The sequence below is a fragment of the Megalobrama amblycephala genome, linkage group LG24 (assembly GCF_018812025.1).
Source record: "Megalobrama amblycephala isolate DHTTF-2021 linkage group LG24, ASM1881202v1, whole genome shotgun sequence".
NCBI classification, from domain to species: domain Eukaryota; kingdom Metazoa; phylum Chordata; class Actinopteri; order Cypriniformes; family Xenocyprididae; genus Megalobrama; species Megalobrama amblycephala.
In genome coordinates, this window is record NC_063067.1 from 19,902,379 (window position 1) to 19,930,214 (window position 27,836).

Consider the following 27,836-nt stretch of genomic DNA (forward strand, 5'->3'; position numbering starts at 1 on the left):
TAACGTCATTCCTGTTTATTTTGAGGTACTTCCATTTATAGTCACTATATAAATGCAATGTGTTTCAACAAGTGTTTCTTGAGAGTTTGACAAAAACCACAAAACAGTGTCAGAAGCAGAAAGCAGTAACTTAGATACTACATAAATATTGTTAATTAAGTTACATTTGTGTTACAGTATGTATTGAAGTACAGAAACAAATCTCTTCTGACCTCAGGCAATATTTGAGAATATAATCAGACCTCCTTCAACTGTAGTGGTCATTGTTTAAAAAAAAAAAAAAAAAAAGGTAAAATAAAATTGAGCCATCCATGTCATAGGCTGTAACAAAAAGGCTATATTTGGTACTTTATAGTATACAGTAGCTCAACATGAGATTGAACTGTTTAGTTTAAGTTTAGGTTGGAAAAATATCAAAACGCCTGTGCTTCTGTTCAACCTCTGTAAGAAAAAACAACTTCCCCTCACTCAGCGCTGTGAATGAATACAGTCCTTGACAGATTCGTCCCATTTAGTGGTGTTTGCAAAGGCAGTGTTTTCTCCATCTGTCTCTTAGGCACTCAAGAGCATGCAATGGGTGGACATCCACCTTAATGGCAGTCTATGAGAGGAACTCTTCACTGCTGCCCAATGAGCAAAGATGAGGAGAATTTTGATGAGAAAAGGAGAGAACTCCTCAGCTTTCCTCTCTCCTCCGAGTCATTCTCGATCCTTATGACGGTCCCTCCGTCCCCTGATTGTCCTGGCTCCCGGAGGCCTCTGTATCAGGGGCTGGAGATCCAGAAGCATCTCCCTCTACAAGACACAGATACGACAAAACGTATTGCCACAACATTACATGTGCACATCCCCAGCTACACAGTCTTGACAGGGTCCTCATGGTCATGGGAAAGTCTCAGGTTATTTCAGAGATAAAATGGTGCCAAGAATGTGAACTAAGGAAACTAGGTCAAATAGAGACAGATGCGGCTCTTATTTCAGTAGGAAAGAGTTGAAAAGTTCCCATACGAATAGGAAACGGTCAAGGAAGTGCTTATTGTTGAGAAGGCAGATAATAAATCTTTGTCAGTGGTGACAGCCTCCATTGAACCTCACCAAGCCTATTTGTGCTTAATCTGGACACTGTGACCTTACAGAGTCGTGTCCTGGATAAATTAAGGAAATTTTTGGAAGAAAGGTTAGTGAAAGTCTTTGGTTCACATCCTCTTTTGTGAACGACTCTTGTAATGTGTTCATGTATCACAGTTTTATCGCGAAGCCAGTAGTTACAGGGGCCATACGGATGCAGTGTTGCATGATAAATATGACCTAATAGACCACTGGCAGTCAAGAGACATTATCAGTTCTTTTATCACATGAGCAGCACTGGTTGTGCAGAATTAATAATACGAATTACTGTCAGAGTGTAAAAAAAAAAAAAAAAAAAAAAAAAAAAGGAAAAAAAGTACTGAAGCAAATATTAGTGCATAGTGTTAAAGGTTTTGGTAAGTTTAGATTTCATAGCCACTTTATAGTTTTCACTTTTACATTTTTCTTGTTTTCATAATCACACATTTCAGTGTAAAAATGTATAATCAATTAGATCCAAGAAAGAGACCAGTGACAACTCTTCATGCAAATAAATGCAAGACAGATTATATCATTTGTCTGTTACATTGGCTTAAGATTTAAACTGAACATTTTAAATAAAAGAAAAAAAGTTTTGAAAGTTTAATATCACAGTACCTGCAGCTTTCAGGTCTATCTGAGCCATGTCTTTGGTTAGTTCACTGGTCCCCACCACTGCTGCCTCTCCTTTAATGTCTGGCACTGCGTTCCTGCGACCGGTACGATCACAGTTTATGAACTCTGAATATGACGCCTCAACGTCCATCATCTGCTCACAAACTGCCCTCTCATTACACCTGAAAGAAACAAGACAGACAAAAAGGTCGAACATTTACTGTCTGCAGAAAGAACTAAAGGACGAAAGAAAGAAAATCAACCAAAATTTGGACTAAAAACTCTTGAACAACTCCATTTAATGAGCTCTGAAAAGGAAAATCCTGACAGAGAAAAAGCCGTGAATCTCTCAGTTCAGTAATGCCCATGACAGAACACGCCGTCTGATGAATTGGAGTAATTATTACTTCAGGGGCTTTATTTCAACGCTAAAGTTAATAGATTCAGCCGCTGAACTCATTTCATGGCCTAATTATATAAGAGAGCTAAAAGCATTCATCCAACCCTGGATGCATTCGTCATTCTTTTCATGCTTGTTTACACTCAGGGTTTCTTGTGAGTATCAGTGCAAGCTTGCAAATGGAGCCTTATTGGCACGCAAACAAGAGATAAAATCCAAAGCGATCGATTAGACACTTTTTGGAGCTCATCAAACTGCTTTCAGAAGGAGGGTCATGGGTGGGCATTATGCTGAGAGAGGAATCCTCCCGGAGAATGCATCCAAAACACATTAGCTACTCGCTCACTACTCAACATGTTTCTTCTAAGTCAAAATGAAAAAAAAAAAAAAATGATCCCATTTACTTTTAACCAATGCTGCTGATAACATTTCAAAAGTAACACGCTCACTTTACTTCTTTAATTGACAGCATAATATTAAAGGTTTATGTTCTACCTCTAGGTTTATGCTCTACAAATGTCAAAACACAGTGGTAAAAAGTCTTAAACCAACAGCAAAGTTAAATTAAATTTTATATATTATATTATATTATATTATATTATATTATATTATATTATATTATATTATATATAGTGTGTGTGTACATACATGCGGCATGTATACAACACTGTGTATATGCTGCATAAAAATATGGATCAAATAATGGATTAAAAAATTGCCAGTAGGTGGCGCATATGGAACAGCAGAATTTTAGCAGTTACATAAACAATGAGCATTACAACACTAGCAACATTACATATGTATGGGTCATTGACGAATAAGGTTTTTAAAAGTGTAAAAAAATAACAAATGGAGATAATTAATTTTGAAGTTTTATTAAGTGTTAACAATGAGATTATGTGGTTTTTATAATCAATTTTAACTGCTTTTGTCATATTTTACAATATGGACAAAATTTGTCACCAAAAAGTTATTCGGTTTTACCAAAATTTCGGTTTTACCGAATGACACTTTTGGTTATACCAAATGACAATATTTTCAAACAATGCTAACAGGCTGATATCTAGCTAGCTAGCTAACAAAAGGACAATCAAACATTTTATATTTAGTACAAGACATTGCTTCTCATAACAAAGCAATGACTTCTACACATAATTTTAATACCATTTTGCACTATGTTGATATATGTTGTTATTATGTTATACTACTGTTATATATACATACTGATATATAATATTATGTTGCTGCATTGGCCTTTGGACGGTTAAACCAAATGACCTTTTGACACTTCAAAGGTGCCATCGAACGTTTTTTTTTTTTTTTTTTTTTTTACAAGATGTAATATAAGTCTAAGGTGTCCCCTGAATGTGTCTGAAGTTTCAGCTCAAAATACCCCATAGAATTTTTTTAAATCATTTTTTTAACTGCCTATTTTGAGGCATAATTAGAAATGCGCCGATTCAGACTGCGGCCCCTTTAATTGCTCGCGCTCTCCGCCCCCCCAGAGCTCTCCACTCTATCATTGCATAAACAAAGTTTACACAGCTAATATAACCCTCAAAATGGATCTTTACAAAGTGTTCGTCATGCAACATGTCTTTTCATGTTGGGAACATGGGCTGGCATATGCAAATATTAGGGGCGTACACCCCGACTGTTACGTAACAGTCGGTGTTATGTTGAGATTCGCCTGTTTTTCGGAGGTCTTTTAAACAAATGAGATTTATATAAGAAGGAGGAAACAATGGAGTTTGAGGTAATTTCAATTTTGCCGAGGTAAATTCAATTTTCAATTCGATGGCACCTTCAAAATCTTTAAAATACCTTCCTTTATATGTAGCAAAATATAATTAAAACCTTTTGGATTCAATAAAAGAGGTCTGGTTGTACTACCTTACATACTTTGGATGTCATATATTTGTTTTTTATTATTATTATCATTATTATTAAGGACAAAAAAAATTACCCGTCACGTCTTTGACCCATATACAGGCATTATATGGAGGCAACATGAAAAGAAAATGCCATCTAAACTTAAAACATCAAAACAAAAATTAAACAAATCATTCATTATTCATCAGCAGTAGTCCAATCCCTTGCCATAAATGTGGGCTATCTGAGGATTAAAAAATGTTCTAAAAATGGTGATGCTTAATATTTTTGTAAAAATACAAAGTTCAAAAGAACAGTATTTATTTGATTTTTTCAGTATAAAATCCTTACTGCCACTTTTGAGAAATTAGTTGATTAAATTTCTTTTTTACCAAATCACATCAGTTCATTCCATCTCTCAAACGTCTTTCCTCTTTTTCAGCTGATATTAACAACCACTTGCCATTTAGAGACCACTTTTCAAGATCCAATGATGGATAAAATCAAGTTCCGTCCTTCATTTTCATCTTATCGCATGTCCTGTTTCACTCAAAGATGCGTCACATTGGGCTGCAAATACTATTGTTGACTTTATGCAACTTGTGACTCTAAATGCCACTCTGGATCTGTTCAGCTGGTCTGTCTGAAGAGATGGGAAATAGGAGAAGGGATATTCCAGAGGAATGTGAGAGGGCGAGGGAAAGACAACAAATACAAATAAATGTGATGCTATGTGTTGGAAGCAGAGGGGGAGGTGTGAGGGAGCAACAGGCAGAGAAAATTACAGGGTATAAATCATAGTGCTGGTCTTCACTTCTCATCCATCCTTTCTGAATCTCTCCTTCCCTTGAATCACCTCTCTTCATCCCTGTATTTCTCTTTTCATCCTTCAACCCTCCTCTTTTTTTCCTCCTTTTTATAGTTCTCGCTTCCTTTCTATTATTCTAAAATGCTCCAGTACTGCTGAGCAAATCAGGGGTGTACGAACAATCTGAAAAGTGGGAGGGACTTTAACTTGAAAAGTAGTGATTATATCCCCAAATGTGGGGAGTTGAACAAAGAGATTTCTGCAAATACCAAAGGACGTCCATGTCAGAATGTGTTGCAACAGAAGTTAACTTTTGGACACATCACTTTTGTGGATCAAGGGGGTCAGTTCATTCAGCCCCTGCTAGATGACGTAACCACACTATCTAATTTCAAAAAGCCATCCAGTGATGGTCATTTAAAAGTAGCCATGAATTATTTAGCATAAACTCTACTACCCTAAAGGAACTCAGCAATATTCAAGGAAGCTCCACATGGCTATGGTTTACATAATTTAGCATCACAATGAACAGGATCTGTGTTTTCCTGAACTGTTTGCTATCATATCACAGCCTGTGCACATTCAACACAGGCCACTGTGTGTTTTAGCAGGCTGAGTCATTACACATAGCGTCTGCCAGCACCAACATGTCAGTTACCTGATACGCCAACCTCATTTTCGGCCAGGACCTTGAGAAGTGTAAGCCAATTTCACTTTCATGCAAACTTTGCTGGCATGTTCTCCAAATATCATCCTGTTTCCACAGCCTCTATAATTACTAGCGCTCACATGTCCTAGGTAAATAAGGCAGATAGGTTATTTTTTATTGATGTGACCCAGGTCAATAAAGGTCAGGCTGGGGTCACAGCAGCTGAAGAAGAATTTGGAACGGTGGCCTGCAGAGAGCTGGACTCCCCAGAGAAGAGACAAATTCAAGAAAGTGTCACACAAAGTGCATGACACTTTTAAAGAGAATCTTCCCCAACAAAACACAAGCTGTGCTCAATTGAAAAGTGCACATAATGTCTTTTCACAAAAAGTTTAAAAGGTTAGTTCACCCAAAAATTTAAATTTCTGTCATTAATTACTCACCCTCATGTCGTTCCAAACCCGTAAGACCTTTGTTCATCTTCGGAACACAAATGAGATATTTTTGATGAAATCCAACAGTTTTTTTTTTTTTTTTATCCCCCATAGAAAGCAATGTAATTACCACATTTAAGGTTCAGAAAAGTAGTAAAAACTTTGTTAAAATAGTGACTAATGTGACTATAGTGGTTCAACCTTAAATGTTATAAAGCGACGAGAATACTTTTTGTGAGCAAAAATAAAAACAAAACAAAAATAGCGACTTTATTCAACAATCTCTTCTCTGCCCTGTCAGTCTCCTATGCTACCGATGTAGTAAACACAGTGTAGCGCTTTCAGGTTCTACGTCAGAACACCGACTCATTATTGGCTGGCTCTGGCGTAATTACGTTGCTTTCTATGGGGGGAAAAACCCTCACGGATTTCATCAAAAATGACATGATGGTGAGTAATTAATAACAGAAATTTCAATTTTGGGTGAACTAACCTTTTAACCTTTCAAGTTGATGTCTGACAACATATTGTTAAAGGTCCCGTTTTACGTGGTTTTTTGAAGCTTTGATTGTGTTTATAGTGTGCAATATAACATGTGTTCATGTTTCGCGTGTAAAAAAAAAACAGTATTTTTCACATAATTTACTTATCTGTATACCGCTGTTTCCACTGTCATAAAAACGGGCTGATGACTTCCTTGTCCTATGAAGTCCCTCCTTCAGAAAATATGTAACGAGTTCTGATTGATCAATTCTGATCAATTTGAGCCGGAATCAGTCCCGGTGATTGGACTGCGGGATGAAAATAGCGTTTCGACGACATGGCGACAAACACACTCTACAAACGCAACTCTTGTGTATTCCTGTGGGCGGAGGTTAGTCAAAAAAACTGTTTTAGTGACGTCATTAAAGAAAGAAGTAGAGGGATGTAGTCCAAACTGCCCATTCGATGTAGGCGACTTCTGTTAAATAAAATATCTCGCTTGGCATTGAACTTTGAGCTTTAAAATTTTACAGATTTTATTTATACTCTAACAACAACATTACACACTAACTAAAGTTTGAAACATGGGATCACGAAGAACGGGACCTTTAAGTTACTGTGCTACTGGAACATCAAACTGAATTGCAAAAGGTTTGCCCATCACCCAAAAACATGGCAATACACACATACTACCATTTAAAAGTGAAAAAAAAAAAAAAAGTTTCCATAAAAATATGAAGCAACATCTGTTTTCAAAACCGATAATTATAAGAAACATTTCTTAAACACTTGATCAATTAGTGTTGTTAAAAGTACAGACAGCGATACCAAGTCGGTACCGAAATGTTTTAAAATTTGACGCTTTGAGCACTGATGAGTGGATTCGTAAATACCTCTGATTGGCCTTTGTGTTCAGGCGCTCATCAGATATGTCTGTGATTGGCTACAATGATCAATGCACGGGAGCGTATGAAAGCACACGGAAGTGTTTGAATTTGAAAGTGTTTTGAAAGCGGGAGCATTTGAAAACAGGCGTTTCAAATGCTCCCGTGTGTATCTATCCAAGCGCTCGAAGAGCGTCATTGATGTCTATTTACAACATGGTTTTTAAGCTTTGATCACTGTAGCCAATCACAGACATGTCTGATGAGCACATGAACACAATGGCCAATCAGAGGCGTTTACGAATCCGTGCAACAGCGCTTAAAGCGTCACATTTTTAACATTTCAGCAAAGATTTAGTATCGAGGTCGGTACTTTTGACAACATTACTGCATTTAAGAATTATTTTTGAAGAACCAGGTGCCAGGTGATTTTTTATTTAAAAATTGTAATAATATAAAATCACAAGAATACAGTTTTTACCAAAATTTTGATCAAATAAATGCAGCCTTAAGCATATAAGAGACTTCTTTCAAAAACAACCCCGAACTTTTGAATGGTAGTTAGTATGTTGGATGTTTTATCTACAATTTTAACTTATCTGATATCAAGTGCCCAATACATAGTGCTCAAGCCCAGGAATCCTAAAGTGAGAGCTTCTATATTTAGTGAGTTTATTTGGCAATGGGGGGGGGGGGTGCTGTTGCTTTGCTTGGCTCAAATGTAGAGTGTTCAGTTACTTTCCATTTACTCTCCCAAATTTCATTACAATAAAGTTACACTATGGCTCTCACTAAGGTAATTTGATATATTCACCCTTGCATGTGCCCATCTTCCTGAACTAAATCTTTTATTTGCAGATGACGTCAGTGGAAGAAGTGGGAGAAAATGGGAGTCAACAGCAGCTGTAGGTAGCATCAGAGGACAAACAACGCAGGTGTGCGCGCACAAATCCCTGAATATCACCAAAACGCCTCATATACCAGATGGAAAACAGCACAGCTCACCCTTAGCCTGCAGTCCTCGTGGGATTAAGAACGAAAGCCTTATAAAAACACCAACTTGAGTGCTGACGTTTATCATTTACATGAGTTCTGTGTCGCCAGCAGGCCTAAACAAATGACAAATTCAGGTTTAGCCTTTATTTAAATGAAATAAAACGACAACAACAGAAAAGCAGTGAAAGAGGGAGCCCCGCTTTTACTCTCACTAGATGTTTGGATATGTCCACTGTCTAAACAGTCTGCACAGCCCACTGGGTACATAAACTCATTGCTCATTTCCATATTTGGACAAATCATGAGATATTAGGCCCCATCATGAGAATGAAATCCAGCCACTCAGTCTGCCAACTAGATCTTCACTGAGATCACTGATCCATTGATATTTCAAAACATAGCAACTTGGTCCATGCACAAGTTACTACTCCTGTATGTGAAAGGATATCCAAGTCCAATCATAATAGAAATCATTTATATATACACGTCTTAAAAGGTACAGTAGAAAATGCGGTCTATGTAATTAAAAAGTTCAGAGAGAGAGAAAAAGGATCAAATAATACGTGAAAGAGCAACAAATGCAGACTTCAGGGAAAATATGGACGCTTTTCTCTAAAGTTCACTGGTCTTTCAGAAATTATGTCATAATGAAGCCTGCGTCACACCACCAGGTTCCTAGAAAACACCATATATGGCCCTTCGGTAAAACTATCGGTCTTAATTATCAACATTAAGGCTGTGATGGAAAGACATTCTAGACCACAAATAGCATAATTCACTAACCTCGGGAGGAAACGACACTTCCATGAAAAGCAAAGTGTTCAGAGTCAGACAGAGATTTAGGAATACACACTCAAAGGGAAATAAAAATGAATCTGAGGTTAATATCATTACACCGGACCACAAGCTAATACATTTTATGGACAAATATGCTCATCTCCAATATTTATGTGGCTTTCGAATGTAGAAACAAACAGGAATACATATTGAGTGAATCTCCGGTGCTCTCTAGTCCATCAAACTGGTCACAGGGTGTGTCAATATATGCCTAAGCAATTACATGGATGGTTTAATTACTTTTCGCTCATAACTGCTTGCTTCCATCAGTCCCTGGCTCGAAAGTGCATGCAGTTACTCTCAGCAAACTGTTCAGTCAATAAAGAGCCTCTTCCCTACAGGCCGGAACTGGATAAGGAAGATGGGACTCTTGAGACAAGAGACCTATAGTCCTCAAAAGCAGGAGATGAACCATAAATGCAAGCGACTTAGGCCGCATTTACACTGCAGGTCTTGATGCCCAATTCTGATTTGTTGCCTTTATATTATATTTAAATTTCTGTGCTATACGTTTTTTCTTTTTTTTTTTTTTTTGACGACGACCAGCTTACATCTTCTCTTAAAAGTGTGCCATATCCGATATCTGGATTTAGACTATACACTTGGCGAAACAACCCAAGGTAGACATACTGACCCAGAAAAGCTTAGGCCAAAAAGGAAGTAAAAATGGCGCAATTTGCAATGGACAAAGATGAAATGATAATACAAGTTTCTTTCCACATCTTTAAAAGATCAGCAAACATTGGTCTCTTAAGGCGGAGGGGGGAAAAAAAGAGAGCCCTTGTTGCAGCCTGGGTACCACAGCTGTAATCGCTGTGGTTGGTGTCCACTTGAGTTGACATCATTCGCTACATCGCTTTTTCCAATGACGTACAACTCACATTGACAGGGGAGTATCCAATCTGTCAAATTGCACATATTCAATTCATATCAGATTTATTTCCACATATGACTGAGGCCAGAAACCGATCAGAGAATATCAGAATCCATGTGCTTTTTTTTCCCTACTTACACGTCCGTGGGTCATATCTGATCTGTGCCACATTAAAGGGAAAAAAAAAAAAATTCGGAATTGGGTCACTTGAAACGTGTAATGTAAATGCAGCCTTCACTGTAGTTCACTCAAGACACTTGATCTTTACCCGGACCACTTCTGGACTGAAAGGCCGCCAATTTTCAGCTACTGCAAACTAATCTCATTAAACCTGCTGTAACATGAGCACGGTCAATAACGGATGAAAAAGTTTCTTTGTTCTCTGTGGCACTGTGATGCCCTAATCATATAACGGTACAGTACAGCTGTGGGAGCCTATTATTGCAGCCATGAATGCAGTGTGAATCAGCACACCTGTAAAGCAAATAGGTTTCATTTATAGTCCTCCATCCTTGCTGCTGAATGGGTGATCTTCTGAACAGAGTGTAACAAGAGCTCTTACTGATATTATCAACAAAGGCCTGAGTGCCCAGTGGAGGACACGAGTCTACTGCTACAATTCTACATGGGACACTCTGTGCCTCTGAGCGTAATAAAAACATGGTGATGGTATCAGTATACCCTAACAAACAGTAGCCATTTCCTAAGGGAATAAAGGAGCTGAATCTGCCAACAATTTGCCAGCCCTTTAGAATAAGCACAAATTAAAGTTATTTTTGTTTAGTTTATAATTTTAAGGTAAAATGTGAATTTTCGGTTGCTTTATTTTACAGTGCCGTAGTTACATTGTAATTACTCAATAAGTACTGCGTATTATTAATTAACTACATATACTTACTATAGAGTTACAGTTAGGGTTAGGGTTTGGTTTAGGGTTGATAATTTACTGTTATTGCTATAGTAAGTTAGCCTGACTTCGTCATACTCATATTCTAGGCAGAACGTGAGTCTGATACTGCTCCATTGCACTGGAATTATGGGGCGTGTCTTAACCAAACCAGTAAAAAACAAAAACAAAAAAAAACTCTGCACTCAATTGGATAGACCTACAACCAATCAGAGCAACGCAGTAAGTGACGCATGTTGAACTTGTACTTAAACTTTTGCCGAATCCCGTTGGAAGGACGGCAAACACATCTTTCCCATCGACAAATGCCTTGATTGCGGTTCTTTGTTCGTCTTTTAAAATTAATGCGCTGTCGATTTCTTTTATTACAGACGTGATAGCGGAATCTAAACATCTTACTTCTCCAGCTGCAGTCATCGTTGGTGAAAACCAATTCAACCCAAGCGCTCTTTGATGACGTGGGTGGTTACGTAACCGCAGATAGCCTGTCCATCATCGATTAAAGCCCGCCCTGGCAATTTGATTGGCTCGGCCTTCTGGGAGCCGAGCATAATTACTCCACAATGGATCGAGTCCAGACTGAACTTCCCGTCCAAAAAATGTTGTGGGCGGGGTTCGGGCTGGCACCCAGGCTAATAGTAAGTACATGTAGTAACGTGTAACTACGGCACTGTAAAATAAAGTGTTACCGAATTTTCAATGTGAGCTTTTGAATTATGGATGAACAAACAAATGAACCAATAATGTAATAAATGTTCATTTTGATTAAGAGTGTTGACCCCCAAATTTTGATTTTGGATGAACAAAAGAACGAACAATTGAACAAGAAAACAAACAAATTAAATTAATAAATTAACAAATGAATGAAATCAATGAAATAAAGTAAACAAATTAAAATGAAAAAAAACATGAAAAACAATATTAAACAACTGAACATACCAATGATCGAACAAACAAACTAATAAATGAATAAATGAACCCCTGAATGAATAAATGAATGAACAAACAAACTAATGTGTGAATAAATTAACTACTAAATGAACAAATGAAAGCACAAATAAACAAATTAATAAACAACTGATTGAACAAACTAATAAATAACCAATAAATTAAAATAACTATGGCAGAGTGTAATAGTATACTGAACGGACAAACAAACAAACGAAAGCACAAATAAATTAACAAACAATTTAACGACTAATTGTACAACTGAACGAACCGGTGATCAAACAAACAAACAAAATGAGGGTTACAGTAATACACCTCAAAAGCCATTTTTGGCACCCTGTTTAGTGTTTAAATCACATACCACCACAAGACCGGCACTCAATCTGTGACCGAAATATGCCAACCAGACTGAAACGTCGCTGCTAGCATTTGTTTGTGTACTGTGGGTTATTATGGGGGAAAAAAATGCTCAAGTAGAAATACACAAATGAGACAAGCCAAGCTTATACACAGAAATGACACAACCTTCCCTTCTTATTTTCATTAGACAGACATGCACACTCTGCTGACTGCAAGAATTTCAGCCCTTTTAAAAAGGAATTTAAGATGAAGGAGTCTGCTGATACTATGTTCCAGTTTTGGGCAAGAGAACAAAGTTTATAGAATAGCTTCCAAGGAATAAAGTGAGCTTGAAAAATGTCCCATATTCTGTGTTTATCAGGAAAGAGTTTCTGGACACTGCGGAGCTGCATCTAATCAAGTTGAATAGACTCCAGCCTGTCTAAAGATGCAAGCACATTTAGCTGCTCTTGAGATAAGTGCACCAGCTCCAGCACTCCCCTATTTACTTAGATGAGCCACAGCTCAAATGAACGAACACACACTTTGTGTTCACATGATGTAAGTGACTGCTCAGTCAAGAAGGGGAAAAAAACACCCTTTAGCCACCATTGTGCTGGCATTGTTTTTCTGTTTGGCATTGGTTTCAATGGGGGGAGGGGGGATCTCACAATTCAAAGTTCATTTGCTGTCGTCCTACGTATCCTTCCTCCTTTTGAAGGGCCTTGCTTTGCGTGTCCACATCCATTTTTCCTCAAGAAACATCAAAAGGGCCATTGCCTGAATTTCCATGCCGGTGATATTACTCAGGACCAGGAATGGTCACCTTCTTCCACCGGCCAAGTATTTTTTGCTATCATGACTTTTTAAATGCCAACTTTACGGTCCCCAAGCACTTCAGCTTCACTTTCACAGGCTCTTATCAGCATACTGTAACATTTCCCAGCACATGTTCAGCATCTCCAGGAAAAGGTTATGATACCACCGCAAGCGAAACTTTGCTGGTGTATTACACAACCAATACACCTAAAATGTGAGGAGGTGATATATGATCACATTTTCCAAAAAAAAAAGTTAATTACTTTTAAAGCGTCAAACAACACTAAAGCAAAATAGTGGTCATCATGAATGACGGAAGTCATCAAGCAAACAAACAGCAAAAAGAAAAAGTAAAATAGCATAGCAATTTAGCTTAAAAATATAGAATATAAAAACACTGTCTGACAAATATTCAGACTCAATCTCTCTATTAATACGAACTCATGAAAATGACACTATAATTGTAATACAATTAGAAAAATGGCATGTAAAGTTTCAGTTTAGCACATCACCACAAGACAAGTTATTTTAACTCACAGTCATAACAGTTTGAATCCCATATGAAATGGGGCTGGGTGATATATCACATGCGATTGTCACGCGCATTTCGTCAGTAAAGCCGGTTCCCTGATTACCGCTAAATCGCCATCACCTGCTTTCAAATGGAGCGCCATTTAATAGACAGAGCCGTAGATCACTGACAAGCACGTGACAATCGCATGCGATATATCGCCCAGCCCTAAATGAAAGAATCCATACAAATACGTAAACAATTAACTTATTTTATGCTTAATAATGTTGAAAATATCTATTATGTGGTGGCATCACACCACAGGACTGAACTAAGCATGAACATTAAATTAGTTCTACATTAAATGACATAAATCTGAATAACAGTAGGAGGTAAACTCTCCTTTCCCAACCCACAAACCTTCAAAATGTCTAATTTACTTCCTGTTGGGGTCTTGATTAGAAACATTTTCAAGGATCCACAAGAGACTGGTCATTTTGAAATGGATTTTGTGAGTTGCTCATTTTTTTGTATAGACCCAATGAGATAATGACCAAATATATAGACTTCATTTATACCCACATTAATGTTTTTGACAAATTTCTAGGACTGTAAATAAATTGTAAACTGTAAACAAAACTGTCTAGCAAAATCAAAAATGTAAAGGCCAGTTCACACCAAGAACGATAACTATAAAGATAACGATAAAGATATAGTTCTAAAATCATTCTTAATATAAAAGAATAGCGCCGTTTACACCACAGCTATAACGATAAAGATATAGAGAAACGATATAGTTGGGATCACTTTCAGAATTATTTTTTTCCAGCTGCTGAATGATAAAACACTGACAGCCAATCATAATCCAAGGTCTTGCGCATTTAAAATGGCAGACGATATTGTGAAGAATTTAATCGCCGAGGTTCAGAAAAAGCCACCACTGTTTGACAAGTCAAACCCCATTTTCAAGTATACTTTAAAAAAAAAATGGATATATGAAAAACAATTGGTCATACCCTCGGAATAAATGGTGAGAAGTATTAACGATGAGATCATCATGCCAGGCTAGCAAACACGTCGACAACACATCTTTCTTCCTTTTAAGTTGCAGTGAAAGAGACTAGGCTTTGATTTTATTCCACTATATTGTCACTTAAATTCACTGTTAGATTAGATCGATTACACTAGCTAACTCACTCTAACATAGCATGCCGAGGACATCTGCTGGTTAAAGCTGTGTAAATTCAACAAGAACAGCAAAAACATGTTGTATGTACACTTTGAAACCACCGCACATGAGCTTAGAGTAAACAGACAATTATCGTTCATTGGTGTAGACGCAAAACAAATATAGTTATCGTTAGTTATCTTTATAATTATCATTCTTGGTGTGAAGGGGCCTGAAGAGAGAAAAAAAATACATCATGGCAAGAACCCATATAAAATATTTAAGAGATATATGGGTCTTCTTTAAATTCTGTTTGCCTATATCAAATGTCCAAATTCCAAAGTGCCTCTTTAATGCCAAATACTGACAGATTGTAAGTAAAACAAGACAGCTCTTCAATGTGTAATGGGCATATTGGTCATGGAGGTGGCATGAACACTGTGGAAAGAGCAAGAAGAGAGGCTGCCAGGCCCGCAGTCACGCTACTTGTGGATGAGACTGTGGTGTCACCCACACGTGACTCACTCTCATTCGTCTTCCTCTAATGCCTCGGAACCGCTGCCACGCCAACCATGAGGATTTTACAGAGGATCAAGACAAGAATTGCAAAGCTAATGCAGAATGTTTGCGGTCAGGCAAAAGAGGAAGTTTTTCTCATGTCATCAAGACCCTTTCAGCTCCCTGGGCGCTGAGCGAAGGGCTGCTACTTTACAACCGAGAGATTTGAGATTTTCGAAGCCACTAAGCAGCAATTAACTGAAGATTTGGAAGCGATAGCCGAACCGAGATTAAAGCCATTTTCTCGCACTGATGTCGGGAGGCTTATAGCTCACAGGGCCCTTTGACAGAGCGCGTATTTGGTGTTATTTCATGAAACAAAGTGTTAGCATTTAAAAAGGCTCGGGGAGATGAAGGTGTGGAACCACCGCCTCTTTACTAATGCAGGAGTTGATGGGCTTCATTTCCCTGTGTGGCCTATCAGCCCTTTTGATATCAGAGCAAATATTAAATAATAATGAGGATACTGCAGGGAGACCGAGTCAAATGTTACAGCAGTTTGAGACCGCTGAACTTTAGAGCTGACACACAAAGACATAAACGCTTCTTTAATAATTCCAAAGCACCCACATCCAACATGGTTACAACATTATTTGCCTAGCACAGGTGGACGCCTGAACGCATTTGCCTCATTATTTGAAAGAAACACACCAACCACGACAGCTGACGCAGACTTCATAAAGATAAAGGGTAAAAATTCTTACCTACTTCACATACAATAAATGTCTATTAATAAGCATGAATAAAAAGTAACCTAAACTTATCTGACAATGCAGAAGGTTAAAAAGATGTTATTTTCCATAATGAAAGCACAGAAGAATTTCACTTTGAAAAGTTCTGAGGGCAGAAAGGAAAAGGTCTCTATTAAGCAATCATTTTTCCAGTCTGCTAAAGGGTTTCCTTTTTACACCGCTTTAAAAGGAAGTAAAACTCATGCGAGTCAATGAAAGATGGCATACGTTTTGTACTGGTGATATGCACAAGCACATGATGCTGTTTGCAGCCAGCCGTCACAGTCAATCACCCAGCCAGAAAATGAGCAGGAAAAAAAAAAATGGTTTGCTAAGTGAGAAAGTTCAAATCTCTGTCTGGAGCCAAACAGTATCAGACATTTGAATCAATCTGCTGTTTGTTTGGAGGCATAATTACCACTTATTGTTTTTATGTGGCTCTTTCCCCAATTAAATTCGCAGCATGGAGGCGAGAGAAAGAGAGAGAGGGAGTGTGCACAAAGAGTTTAGGATTTCCCCATGAATCACAGACTATGACAACAGTGACTGAAGGGAGGAAACTTTGCCGAGTCATGAACAGGTGGTGCCGTTCAGATGAAAACAGTGGGAGTTTATTTGACTGGGAATGTTGGAGAAGGATTAAAAACTTAAAGTTCTCCCAAGAATTCTTTCATTATTTACTCATGTTCATGTCATTTTAATCTTCTTCTTCCATGGAACACAAAAAGGAGAACTTTTGTACAGTGACTAGGGAATGTCCAGCTCCAAAAAAAAAAAATAATGGAGAAAAAAAGCATCATACAGTTGAGCCATGTGCTATATTTAAAGTCTTTTCAACCAATTCAATAGCTTTGTGCAATGAAAATACTGAAATTTAAGTGATTTACTGTTTGAAGTCAATGAAGCTAAACATCATTGGTTTTCATGCATCTCTTGACCAATTGTGATGTACCAAATTTGAATATTCATGAATATTCAAATTGCATGAATAAAATTTACTAAGTACTACAATGGAGTTGAAGATATTCAATGACTTAGATTCAGTCTCAAACAATGCTATTGTATGTCTTCAGAAGGTTTGCCATATAGCACACTAATGTTATGGACAAGTGAAAACTTGAGGCAAAAAATCTGTAAGAGTAATGACTGTGAAATGGTCCCAGAACATTTAATGATTAGAGGTTTACAACACTTATGCACACGAAAACTCTGCCTACAAACAGTCAAAAGGTCATACGCCTTCCGAAAATAATCACGCTGCTTGGAAAATGAATGGTTTGCACACAAATTACAGTACCTATCCAAACCAAATGCCACACACAGAAATATGCTCACCATCATCTGCACCCTGCTATTACAAACTGCGCAAACAGTAGCATAGAGACAAACGTCAATGATCCTCAAATGTAAAGAAACAACAATTGTCATATTTCGCAATAAGAAAGTTGATTAGGAAAAGAACAGTTCACACAAAAATAATGTTCTGTCACCCACATGTTGTTTCAAACCCATATGACTATTTTTTACAATAACATTCTCATAATAATTAAGACAAAAAGAATTTTCACATAGGTTGCTTACATTTACTGATCAGGGGCTTGCCAAACTTGTCAACAAAAAAAAAAAGTCCATATTCTATAGACTATTCTATATATTATATTATGTCTATTGAAGCAAAATAGCCTAATTTAAGGAACAGACTGAAAAAAAAAAAAAAAAAAAAAAAAAAAAACAGTTTGAAGTCAAACATCTCAAGTGTCATATAACGCGAGTTTGACGTCATGACAGCTGCAGCAGGGGTTCTTAATACTATCAGTATGAATTGTTATTGTAGTGAAAACATCTGAGAATGTTCTACAACATACATAATATATACATATATTTGGGGAAAAAAAACATATTCTGGTGTGGAATGACATGGGGGCAAATAAATAATGACAGATTTTTGGCTGAACTATCCCTCCAAAGGGCAGGATATTGTCTCTTTGACAGGACCTCATTACACACATCCAGTTCTGCTCTTGCATTAAACAACACATGACCTTAACAGGAAGCAGGTGCTACGTCTGTCCTTGTCGTTTATGTCCTTCTCCAGCACCAGAGGTCTGACTGTGAGACAGAGCGAGAGAGAGTGGAGGATACACAGAACCAGTAACAGTACCACTGATGAGCATCTGGTGTGCAGACAGACATTAACAGAATATAGACATATTTATTAAGCTTAAAAGGAAGGTTGACCTAAAAATGAAAATTCTCACTGTTGTTCTGCACCCCATTGACTTTTCTTCTTCAAAATATCTTCTTTTTGGGTTTCACACAGGAAAGAAGATCATTCAGGTTTGGAACAACATGAGGGTGAGTAAATGATAACAGAATTTTCATTTTTGGGTGAACTGTTCCTTTAATATGCATCTATAGAACTCAGCACAGTTTTTGAATGAGAACAACTACACATAACTTAACAGCTCTTGAATGTCACTGACAGAGGTGTTCGCTGAATGGTCAACCTCAGGGTTTATGGAGATTTTGTCCTCACTGGCAGCCCGAAAAACAACATAAACAGACCCAGAAAATGGCCTTTAAACCAAGTATCGGTAAATTGCAAAACTGTATTTGCAGGCCCACCAAATAATAATAATAATAATAATAATATATTATATATATAATATATTAGATAAACTCAAACAAGTATGCACAAGAAATACTAAACATCCTTTTGTTAAAACATCTCTGGCAGAACTGCATATTATTCTATGATACTTTTATGACATGCAAGCGAGATCTTCCACCCGGTGCCCACAGCCACTAAACCCAGACAGCAATTAAAAAGAAATGTCCTGGACAAGCAAACGAAGCTGAACAGCTGTGAAGTCTTAAAGACCACCTGTCACTGTACGTTTCCTCTTTTTGCTGCCACATCTTTAACCCCTTCTCACTTCCAATTATCAATACTTCAAGCTAACAACCATTATCGAAACTTAAGTCACAGCACACAGCTTCAATTACTTACCAAACGCACTCTGAACGCTAATGACATGGTGCTACAAAGCTCTCCGAGGACCTGAATAAAGGCAGTTTAATTTTAATCCACACAAGAAACAGAAAGCGGCGTCCTCTGATCCTAGGGTTTATAAGGGAGCCTCCTCTCATTCTCTCTCTTTCGGTCTGCCTCTTTCTTTCTCCTTCCCGTCTCTCTCTCTCTCTCCGCAGCGAACGGATCCCACACAGCTGCAGCACGCCTCTCTCCCACAGATCAGGGAGGATGTGGGCGTAAAGTGATTTGATTTGCTCAGAGTTGTGAAGAGAGGAAGACAATCCAAACATATCCTGAGAGAAGCTTTCAAATTTTGAATGACAGCTTGAATGAATCTGACCAACAGCTTTGGCCATCCTTAGCCCACATAAGTGCATGAAAGGCACGCTGACCATGTTTACATGCACATGAAAATTCAGATACATTTCATAATTCGATCATATTTCAATGATGTAAGCGTGTTAACACATTAACCCGATTACCATAACCTGATTGAGCCGATATTCCAGCCAGAACCACCATGGTAGTTTTTGAGCCAAGTTAAATGCAAATTCCCATACTTAACAAATACATAAATAATTAAATACATACAATTATCTTGTTATTATTATTATTATTATTATTATTATTATTATTATTATTATTATTATTATTATTATTATTATTATTATTATTATTGTCACATGACCAGAATTTCAGTAGTTGGTACCAATAAAATTACCAGTAAAATTTCACGGTTCTCAGTGCCTAGGCAAAAACTGTCGATTTAAATACTTTTATTAATACTTTTAAATAAAAAAAAAGTCCCATTTTGTCTCATCCATTGGTTTTCAATGACAATAATCACAGTTTCTGATTCAATCGCACATATGGTTGTCAATCTAGAAACTTTGCAGTGTATTTAGCAGCATGAAAAACAAACTTGTATTCAGATTGTGAATGGGTAATAAACAGAAAGCAAGAGAAGAGCCTCCCTTTATAATCACTAAGGCTGGCAATCAACTAAAGCGCAAGCTCACTGAATTAATATAAACTGAATCTCAGTGAATATAATAATAATAATAATAATAATAATAATAATAAAAAATGTATTAATTGTACAATGAATCACTTATTTACATCATGTTTACACACTTTGTTGGTCCTAATGAAAGAATTGAACAAAACAACACCTTGTGCGTTTTCAGTAACCTTAAGCATATTCTGACTAAGGTATTGTTTAGCACCTCTGATAGGCTATTGCATTTACGCACTCAGATATGATTGTGATTGGCTACAAGGCTCAAAACTTCTAAAACAAAAAGAACAAAAAAAAAGCTGTAAATAGAAACCTTTGACGCACAGAGAAGGCTCAAAGAAACTCAAACAAAAGTGTTTGAAAGCAGTGTCTATCAGCGAAACGAATATTAGGGCTGCGACAATAAATCAATGCTTCTTGATTCGTTGATCGATTCTGGGATTCTAAGCTTAGTTTTTAACAGCAGATGGCGCTCTAGGCTAGTTTTTAACTGCACGATCAACGTTCAACTGAGTCTGAGAATGTACTTTCACCTCAGTGTAGTTTTATGACACAAGTAAACAGCTTTTGTCTGCAAACACACTTGTAGCTCACTTCAACCTTTTCTAACTTTATGAATGATTTTATAGAAGGTTCAAGTGGTGTGTCTAAGAAATTGGAAGCAAGCAGAGTATGGCTGTTTCTAAAGCATGCAGTGCCATCTGCTGTTAAAAACTAAGCTCAATATTGATTCGAGACAGAATTGCGATGCATTTGGAAAATCTCAGAATCAATCCAGCATCATTTCTCGATTTGTGATGCGTCGATTTATTTTCCCAGCCCTACCAAATATATCCGGTACTCGGTACTGCAGAATTTGCTGGTGCAGTCAAACTTTTTTGCACCGATAGTACTTGTACACTTGACAACCCTAATTATTATTATTAGAGCAATACTGATCATAATCATTTACAGGCTGTGCACAGAATGTGCATGTCCAAATAAATGTAGAGACAGATTCTTTTATACAAACATTACAAGAAATTAATACACAGATGGGCAAAATCAGTATAAGAGTCTCTTGAACTACATTTTGCAATTCAGTGTGCTCGTGTGCTGCTGTCAAGGACATGAATAACAATTAATGATTAAATTATTTCAATTTATTTTTACTAATCTGCACAGTAAATGGCCAGTGAAAGCAGCTCCAGGATTTCAACGATAAAACAGTGAGAAAAGAACACATATGTAATTTAATTTATTCAGTGTATGCTGATCACATGTATTCAGGGAACAGCTGTGAGGCATCTGTGACAAGTGTCTTTTTCAGAACAAATGATTGCCTAGAATATAGACCAATGTTATTGTTATCTAAAACTAAATCTTAAAAAAAAAAAAAAAAAAAAAAAAAAAAACAACAGTTTTGTTCATTCAAGTAAAGCTGAAATATCAGAAAAGTTTAAATCAACAGATTAGAAATGTTACTTTGGCAAATAACTAAAATAAAGCACTAAAATTATAGTATATAAATAAAAATTAAAACTGAAATAAAATAAATGAAACCTATTTAGTAATAAAAAAAATTAGGGCTGTCACTAGCGATTATTTTGGTAATCAAATAATCAGTCGATTATTTTGACAATTAATTGAGTAATCAGATTTAAAAAAAAAAATTGTTGTAATAAAAATAGACCCAAGTGAACAATAGCCTTTAAAATGACAAATGCATATATAACAATGCGGCAATAATAATTGGTTCAAATAAAGCAAGTAAATCATATAGTTTTATTGAACAACACTGTTAAAATAAATGTAACATACATAATTTAAACAATCAACTTATGTACAATATGTATTAGCTATAACAAATGCCTGCAGAGGTCACCAACAGCCTGGTGATAGTTGTTGTTACACTTTACAGCATGATCAAATCCTTGTTTAAAGGATTAGTTCACTTTAAAATTAAAATTACCCCAAGATTTACTCTCCCTCAAGCCATCCTAGGTGTATATGACTTTCTTCTTTCTGATGACCACCTCTGAGTTATACTGATAAATATCCGGACGTGTCCAAGCTTTATAAATGGCAGTGAACGGGGGCTACTATGAGTTTGAAGCTCAAAAAAAGTGCATCCGTCCATTAGGGCTGCACGATTAATCGCATGCTATTCTCACGCGCATTTCGTCAGTAAAGCCGGTTCCCTGATTACCGCTAAATCGCCATCACCTGCTTTCAAATGAAGCGGCATTTAATAGACAGAGCCGTAGGTCACTGAAAAGCCACGCAATATCGCGTTCATATCGCAGATGAATCGCCTGCGATAATGAACGCGATATTGCGTGGCTTGTCCGTGAACTACGGCTCCGTCTATTAAAAGGCGCTCCGTTTAAAAACAGGTGATGGCGATTTAGCGGTAATCAGGGAACCGGCTTTACTGACGAAATGCGCGTGAGAATAGCATGCGATTAATCGTGCAGCCCTACCGTCCATCATAAACGTACTCCACACGGCTCCGGGGGGGTTAATAAAGGCCTTCTGAAGCGAAGCGATAAGAAAGTACTTTGTGTAGAAACTTTGTTTAAGAAAGATATCCAGATTTATTAAGTAAAATATCTAGCTTTCACCAGACAGCCTTCCGTATTCAACTTGTTGAACACAAAAGAAGATATTTTAAGAATGTTGGTAATCAAACAGTTGATGGTAGCCACTGACTTCCATAGTAGGAAAAAAAAAAAATACTATAGAAATCAATGGCCACAGAAAAACTGTCTGGTTACCAACATTCTTTAAAATATCTTCTTTTGTGTTCAACAGAAGAAAGAAACTCATACAGGTTTGGAACAACGCGATGGTGAGTAAATGATGACAACATTTTAATTTTTGGGTGAACTATCCCTTTAATTCAAATGTTCCCTTAATCTTTAATATATGGACACTTTTTTATGATAAAAATGCTACAGCGAGGGTTTAAACTTGTATTTTGAAACCGCGATGAACAACAATTCACATATTTAGAAAGATATGATTTATTTTCCTGTGCTGACGTAGGTCTATAAGTGATTTACATTACAAATCTGGTGAAATGGGGCATGAGGCATCCAGATGAACATTATAAGCAACCCAAACTCACAGCATGCAGAGATTTGTTAACGGAGCTGCTGAGACACGCTTCACACATGTAAGTGATAACATTGCAACACTTGGATATGAAACAAAGTGCATCAGACTTTATATGCATTCCCAAATGCATGTTATTGGAAACCCAAACAAACAGCACATGCAGAGATTCATTTACTGTGAACAGAGGTGCTCTGAGATGTTAGAAGAAACATGAAACCTGCACGCATGTAAATAATTAAAGTGTCGGCTACACTCCGGAACCCACAGCGCATATACTTTTTCAACTGAATCACAGACTTCATGATTTTACAATAGCATTATACTATATTATGATTTTTAAATGGTTTAAATATATCGTGCAGCCTTATAAAATGGTCTGATAATGCGGTTCATGGATTCTCATCCTTGGAATGCGCCACTTCGAGTATTTTGCCTGTTAAATCGACACCGGTAAATTGCAATCGATTTTTTTAACCGATTATACTCATGACTCATCCCTTAAGGGTTAGTTCACCCAAAAATGAAAATTGTCATTAATTACTCACCCTCATGTCGTTCCAAACCTGTAAGACCTTTGTTCATCTTCAAAACACAAATTAAGATATTTTTGATAAAATCCGATGGCTCAGTAAGGCCTGCATCGCCAGCAATAACACTCCCTTTTTCAATGCCCAGAAAGCTACTAAAAACATATTTAAATCAGTTCATGTGACTACAGTGGTTCAACCTTAATATTATAAAGTCGAGAATACTTTGTGCGCCAAAAATAACAAAATAGCGACTTTATTCCACAATATCCAGTGATGGGCGATTTCAAAACACTGCTCCATGAAGCTTCAAAGTTTTATGAATCATTTGTTTCGAATCAGTGGTTTGGAGCACCAAAATCACATGATTTCAGTAAACAAGGCTTTGTTACATCATGAGAGTTTTGACACTTCAATAGTTCACGTGACTTTGGCAGTTTGATACATGCTCTGAACCACTGATTCGAAACAAATGATTCATAAAGCTTTGAAGCTTCATGAAGTAGTGTTTTGAAAATGACCATCACTAGATATTGTTAAATAAAGTCGCTATTTTTTATTTTTGGCACACAAAAAGTATTCTCGTCACTTTGTAATATTAAGCTTGAACCACTGTAGTCACATGAACGGTTTTAAATATGTTTTTAGCAGCTTTCTGGGCTTTGAAAAAGGGGGTGTTATTGCTGGTGATGCAGGCCTCACTGAGCCATCGAATTTTATCAAAAATATCTCAATTTGTGTTCTGAAGATGAACAGAGGTCTTACAGGTGTGGACACGAGGGGGAGTAATAAATTACATAACTTTCATTTTTGGGTGAATTAACCCTTTAAAAAAAAAAATGACAAAAGCACATTACAAAATTACAAAAAATTTGACTAAAATAAAAAAGAAAACCTGAAAATATTCAAATTAAAGCCAATTCAAAATATTAATAAAACCTTTAATACATAAATAATACTCAAATAACACCTCTGTCGACCTCAAATGAAAAATAATTTCATGTGAAAAATGTAGCAAGAGAACTGAGGATGGACAGTAAAATAAAAAAATAAAAAATAAATAAAAACATGAGAAGATGTCAACCCTGATTCATTGTCATTTTCTGGAATATGTATATATTATGTTGTATAAATTCATTGTGTTGATTCTATAAGTTTCATGTGCAATAATAATACTAATCTGTATAGCTCTCAGTAGGCTATAATTGAGTGGAGAATTGCTTCCCAGCAATAATATTATAATATCAACAGCCTTGTTGATGAGGCCCTCAAGACATTGTAGTACTGCAATTCAATCAAAGCACTTGTGCACAACAAATTATTTTAGGGTAACAAATGTGATTTTGTCAAGCTTACAAGTAAAAGTTTACATCAGCTTCAATTCAAACCTACTCAGTGGGAGACCCCACAAATAGCCTCTGCTTTGAGCAGAGTAGTTTATTAAATTCATGCATCAACAAAAAGCGAGACCGTTAAGTAGCCTATTTGCTAGGCCAACTAGAAAAACCTTTATAAAATATAGAGAGGAAAACAAATTGAAACAAAAACAACCACAAAAGCCCTGGCATGATAATGGCTCTCAAGTACTGATGCAAAAATCTTGCCATACCCTGACCTTGGTCATGCAAATGAACTTTTCACTTAAAGCAAATAGCCCGAGAGCACTTACCGAGCCCAGTGCTGCCAGCAGAGGATAATGCTTCTGCTACATCACAATGATAAACGATAACAGTCACAACACATCTTTGAGTACCACTACCTGCCATTTAATCAACCTATTCTAGCTGAAGAAGCCAAGTGGATGATGACTTGCTCGAATAACATCTTTTGACTCAGAGGTCTGAAAAAAGCAGTTGCTAGTGAAGTTGTTGGGCCATAGATAGAAAGTAGGACAACCAAGCTCAAGAGAGCAAAAGACACCAGCGAATTCTTGGTTGTACAAACTGACAGTTTAAGTCACTTATCATAAAGTTCATTACAGCACCAATCAATCTGTTTAATACAGCCTAACGTCCATTGCAGCATCAAATATTAACATTCACTCTACATAATTAGTTTCAGACGAATAGTCCGGATACATTTACACAGCTCACATGACTATGAAAAATTAAAAGGCTGACGACAATGAACTGATTGTTCTAGATCGTTTCGCTTTGGATTGTTCATTGTTGATGTGCGACTCATCAAAACGCCTCAGTGAATCAAGTCCATGATGTATTGGAGCTCAAGTGTCCCTCCTCCTGTTCTGGCAAAGGATCTTATGAATGTGGTGACCTAATCAACTGATTCCTCAAAGGGGAAAGAGCTAAAAACTGCATATTAAATACACAGATCAAAGTAAACAGGTCATCCACATGCACATACATACACTAAAAGTGTTTTGTGTAATGCCTTTGGCACGTCTTCACAAGTGTGCCGCCAGAGCACTCCATCACAATAAAAATGTCAATATATGATTGAACCACTGAAAGTGGCATGGATGATCTTTTTGTTGTTACTTCATTACTGCTGAACTCATGCAAAGTGCTCTTAAAGGGATAGCTCACCCAAAAATGAGCATTGTGTCATCACTTACTCATTTCAAACCCACAAGACTTTTGTTCATCTTTGAACAAATAAAGATATTTTTAATGTTCTCTCATTACTTTTTCACACAACCACAATTGGTATGCTTCAAAAAGTACAAATAAGCATTGTAAACGAAATCCATGTGAATCAAGCGGTTTTAACCAAGTCTTCTGAAAAGGCATGATCGCTTTATATAATGAAATATATATAATATATATAGAGTTAATTTAGGGTTTTATTCTCATGTAAACAGGGATCAACACATAAATATACACATCAAATATGGTAAAAGGAAGCTCAAACGCACTTGCTTGACGCACACAATAATTTTGGTTGGTTGGACTTGTGTGTTGGACAGATTAAAAAAAAAAAAAATATGAGAGAATAATAAAAATAGCCTTATTTGTGTTCCAAAGATGAACAAAAGTCTTATTGAGATGGAACAACATGAGCATGATTTATTGATAACAGAATTTCATTTTCTGGATAAACTAACCTTTAAAATATCTATGCATGTGAGAGCTGTCTCTGACACTTCCTCCTCTTGCAAATATCATAGTATATAAAGGCTTTTGCCCAAAAAATGCTACTGGTTTTGCATAAAGGGATGGTTAAAAATATAAATTCTGTCATCGTTCACTAATCTTCATGTTGTCAGGCAGACTGCCTTTCATTGTGTGGAAAAAGAGTCACTGAAAGAGTGAGGTTATCAACCCTTTACATACTGTCAAACATCTTCTTTCGTTGTCCACAGAATAAAGTCATTCAAGAGATGGTACAACTTGATAAATTTTAATTTTAGGGGGAACTGTGCCTTTAAGGTCTCTGAATATTTTTGCCTATGAGAGCAAGAGAACACTTGGAAAACGCTACTAGTAAACAATGGCCAAGTAAAGAAAAACATCCCAGACCAATATCAGCTAGCTATATATTTGGATGAGGGAGCATTTCAATTTCTTTTAAATATTTTGTAGAATTATAAATGTTAGAATTAAGCAAATTAAGACCTTGCATCACTACTCCTCCATACTTGGAAGTCTATACAATGAGGTGTTACAAATGACAACAAAACTCCAATTGAGCCACAATCTTAATGTATATGTTAGCATAATCCATCAAGAAAGTAACGCGTCGATGAGTTTTGTCACATTTGAAACGCTTGTGGTTTCACTATCGAAACTATGTCGGCTGCAATCAAACATCATTGCTGTAACAACCACTAACCTTGATCCGCTTCACTTTATTCCACTTGTTACTACGCCATTCACTCTTTGTCGGGATTCCCCTTCATTTCAAAACGCTATTCCCACATTCCACACACAGATTCTGTGGATTTCTATTGATCTGTTCCGAGATTCCAAGTCAAATCCAACGCTCCTCTGACAGTCTATTGAAAACAATGAGGAGGGATAGTATGGGGCTTTAAACAGCTGTTTCCAAAATGGAGTGATCCCACAGCCAATCACACTCCGTCTGCTCTCTTACCAATAACAGCACTTCTGCTTGCATGGTAAAATTGTGCGCTGAACAGTGACTTTGAATAATTTGCATTTTGAAAATGTTTGTTTTGGAGAGATTTATGAAAAGGAGCAAGTTTCCAAGCTGGAAGCAGGTGACTAACGTTACGCGTGCTGAATACCCTTATAAAAT

General features: G+C 36.8%; 1 protein-coding gene across 2 annotated transcripts; it reads right to left on the reverse strand.

Annotated features, from left to right (window-relative positions):
* Positions 1–27,813, reverse strand: pkig (protein kinase (cAMP-dependent, catalytic) inhibitor gamma). 2 transcript variants are annotated; one of them, XM_048177421.1, is made up of 3 exons: positions 27,411–27,813; positions 1,726–1,904; positions 1–795 (listed from the first exon to the last, which is right to left on the reverse strand). In XM_048177421.1, the coding sequence occupies exons 2-3, from the start codon at positions 1,874–1,876 to the stop codon at positions 713–715; spliced, it is 234 nt and encodes a 77-aa protein (XP_048033378.1). In that variant the 5' UTR covers positions 1,877–1,904; positions 27,411–27,813; the 3' UTR covers positions 1–712. The 2 variants fall into 2 exon arrangements, with proteins under 2 accessions (XP_048033378.1, XP_048033379.1); XM_048177422.1 differs by lacking the exon at positions 27,411–27,813 and adding an exon at positions 18,951–19,153.
* Positions 27,814–27,836: the final 23 nt, after the last annotated feature.

What these genes read in the sequence shown, in the direction of transcription:
- pkig (XM_048177421.1), bottom strand. Translation starts at nt 1,876, where the DNA reads ATGATGGACGTTGAGGCGTCATATTCAGAGTTCATAAACTGTGATCGT. An exon ending in GATAGACCTGAAAGCTGCAG is followed by an intron (nt 796 to 1,725) that starts GTACTGTGATAT and finishes TGTGTCTTGTAG; the next exon opens with AGGGAGATGCTTCTGGATCT.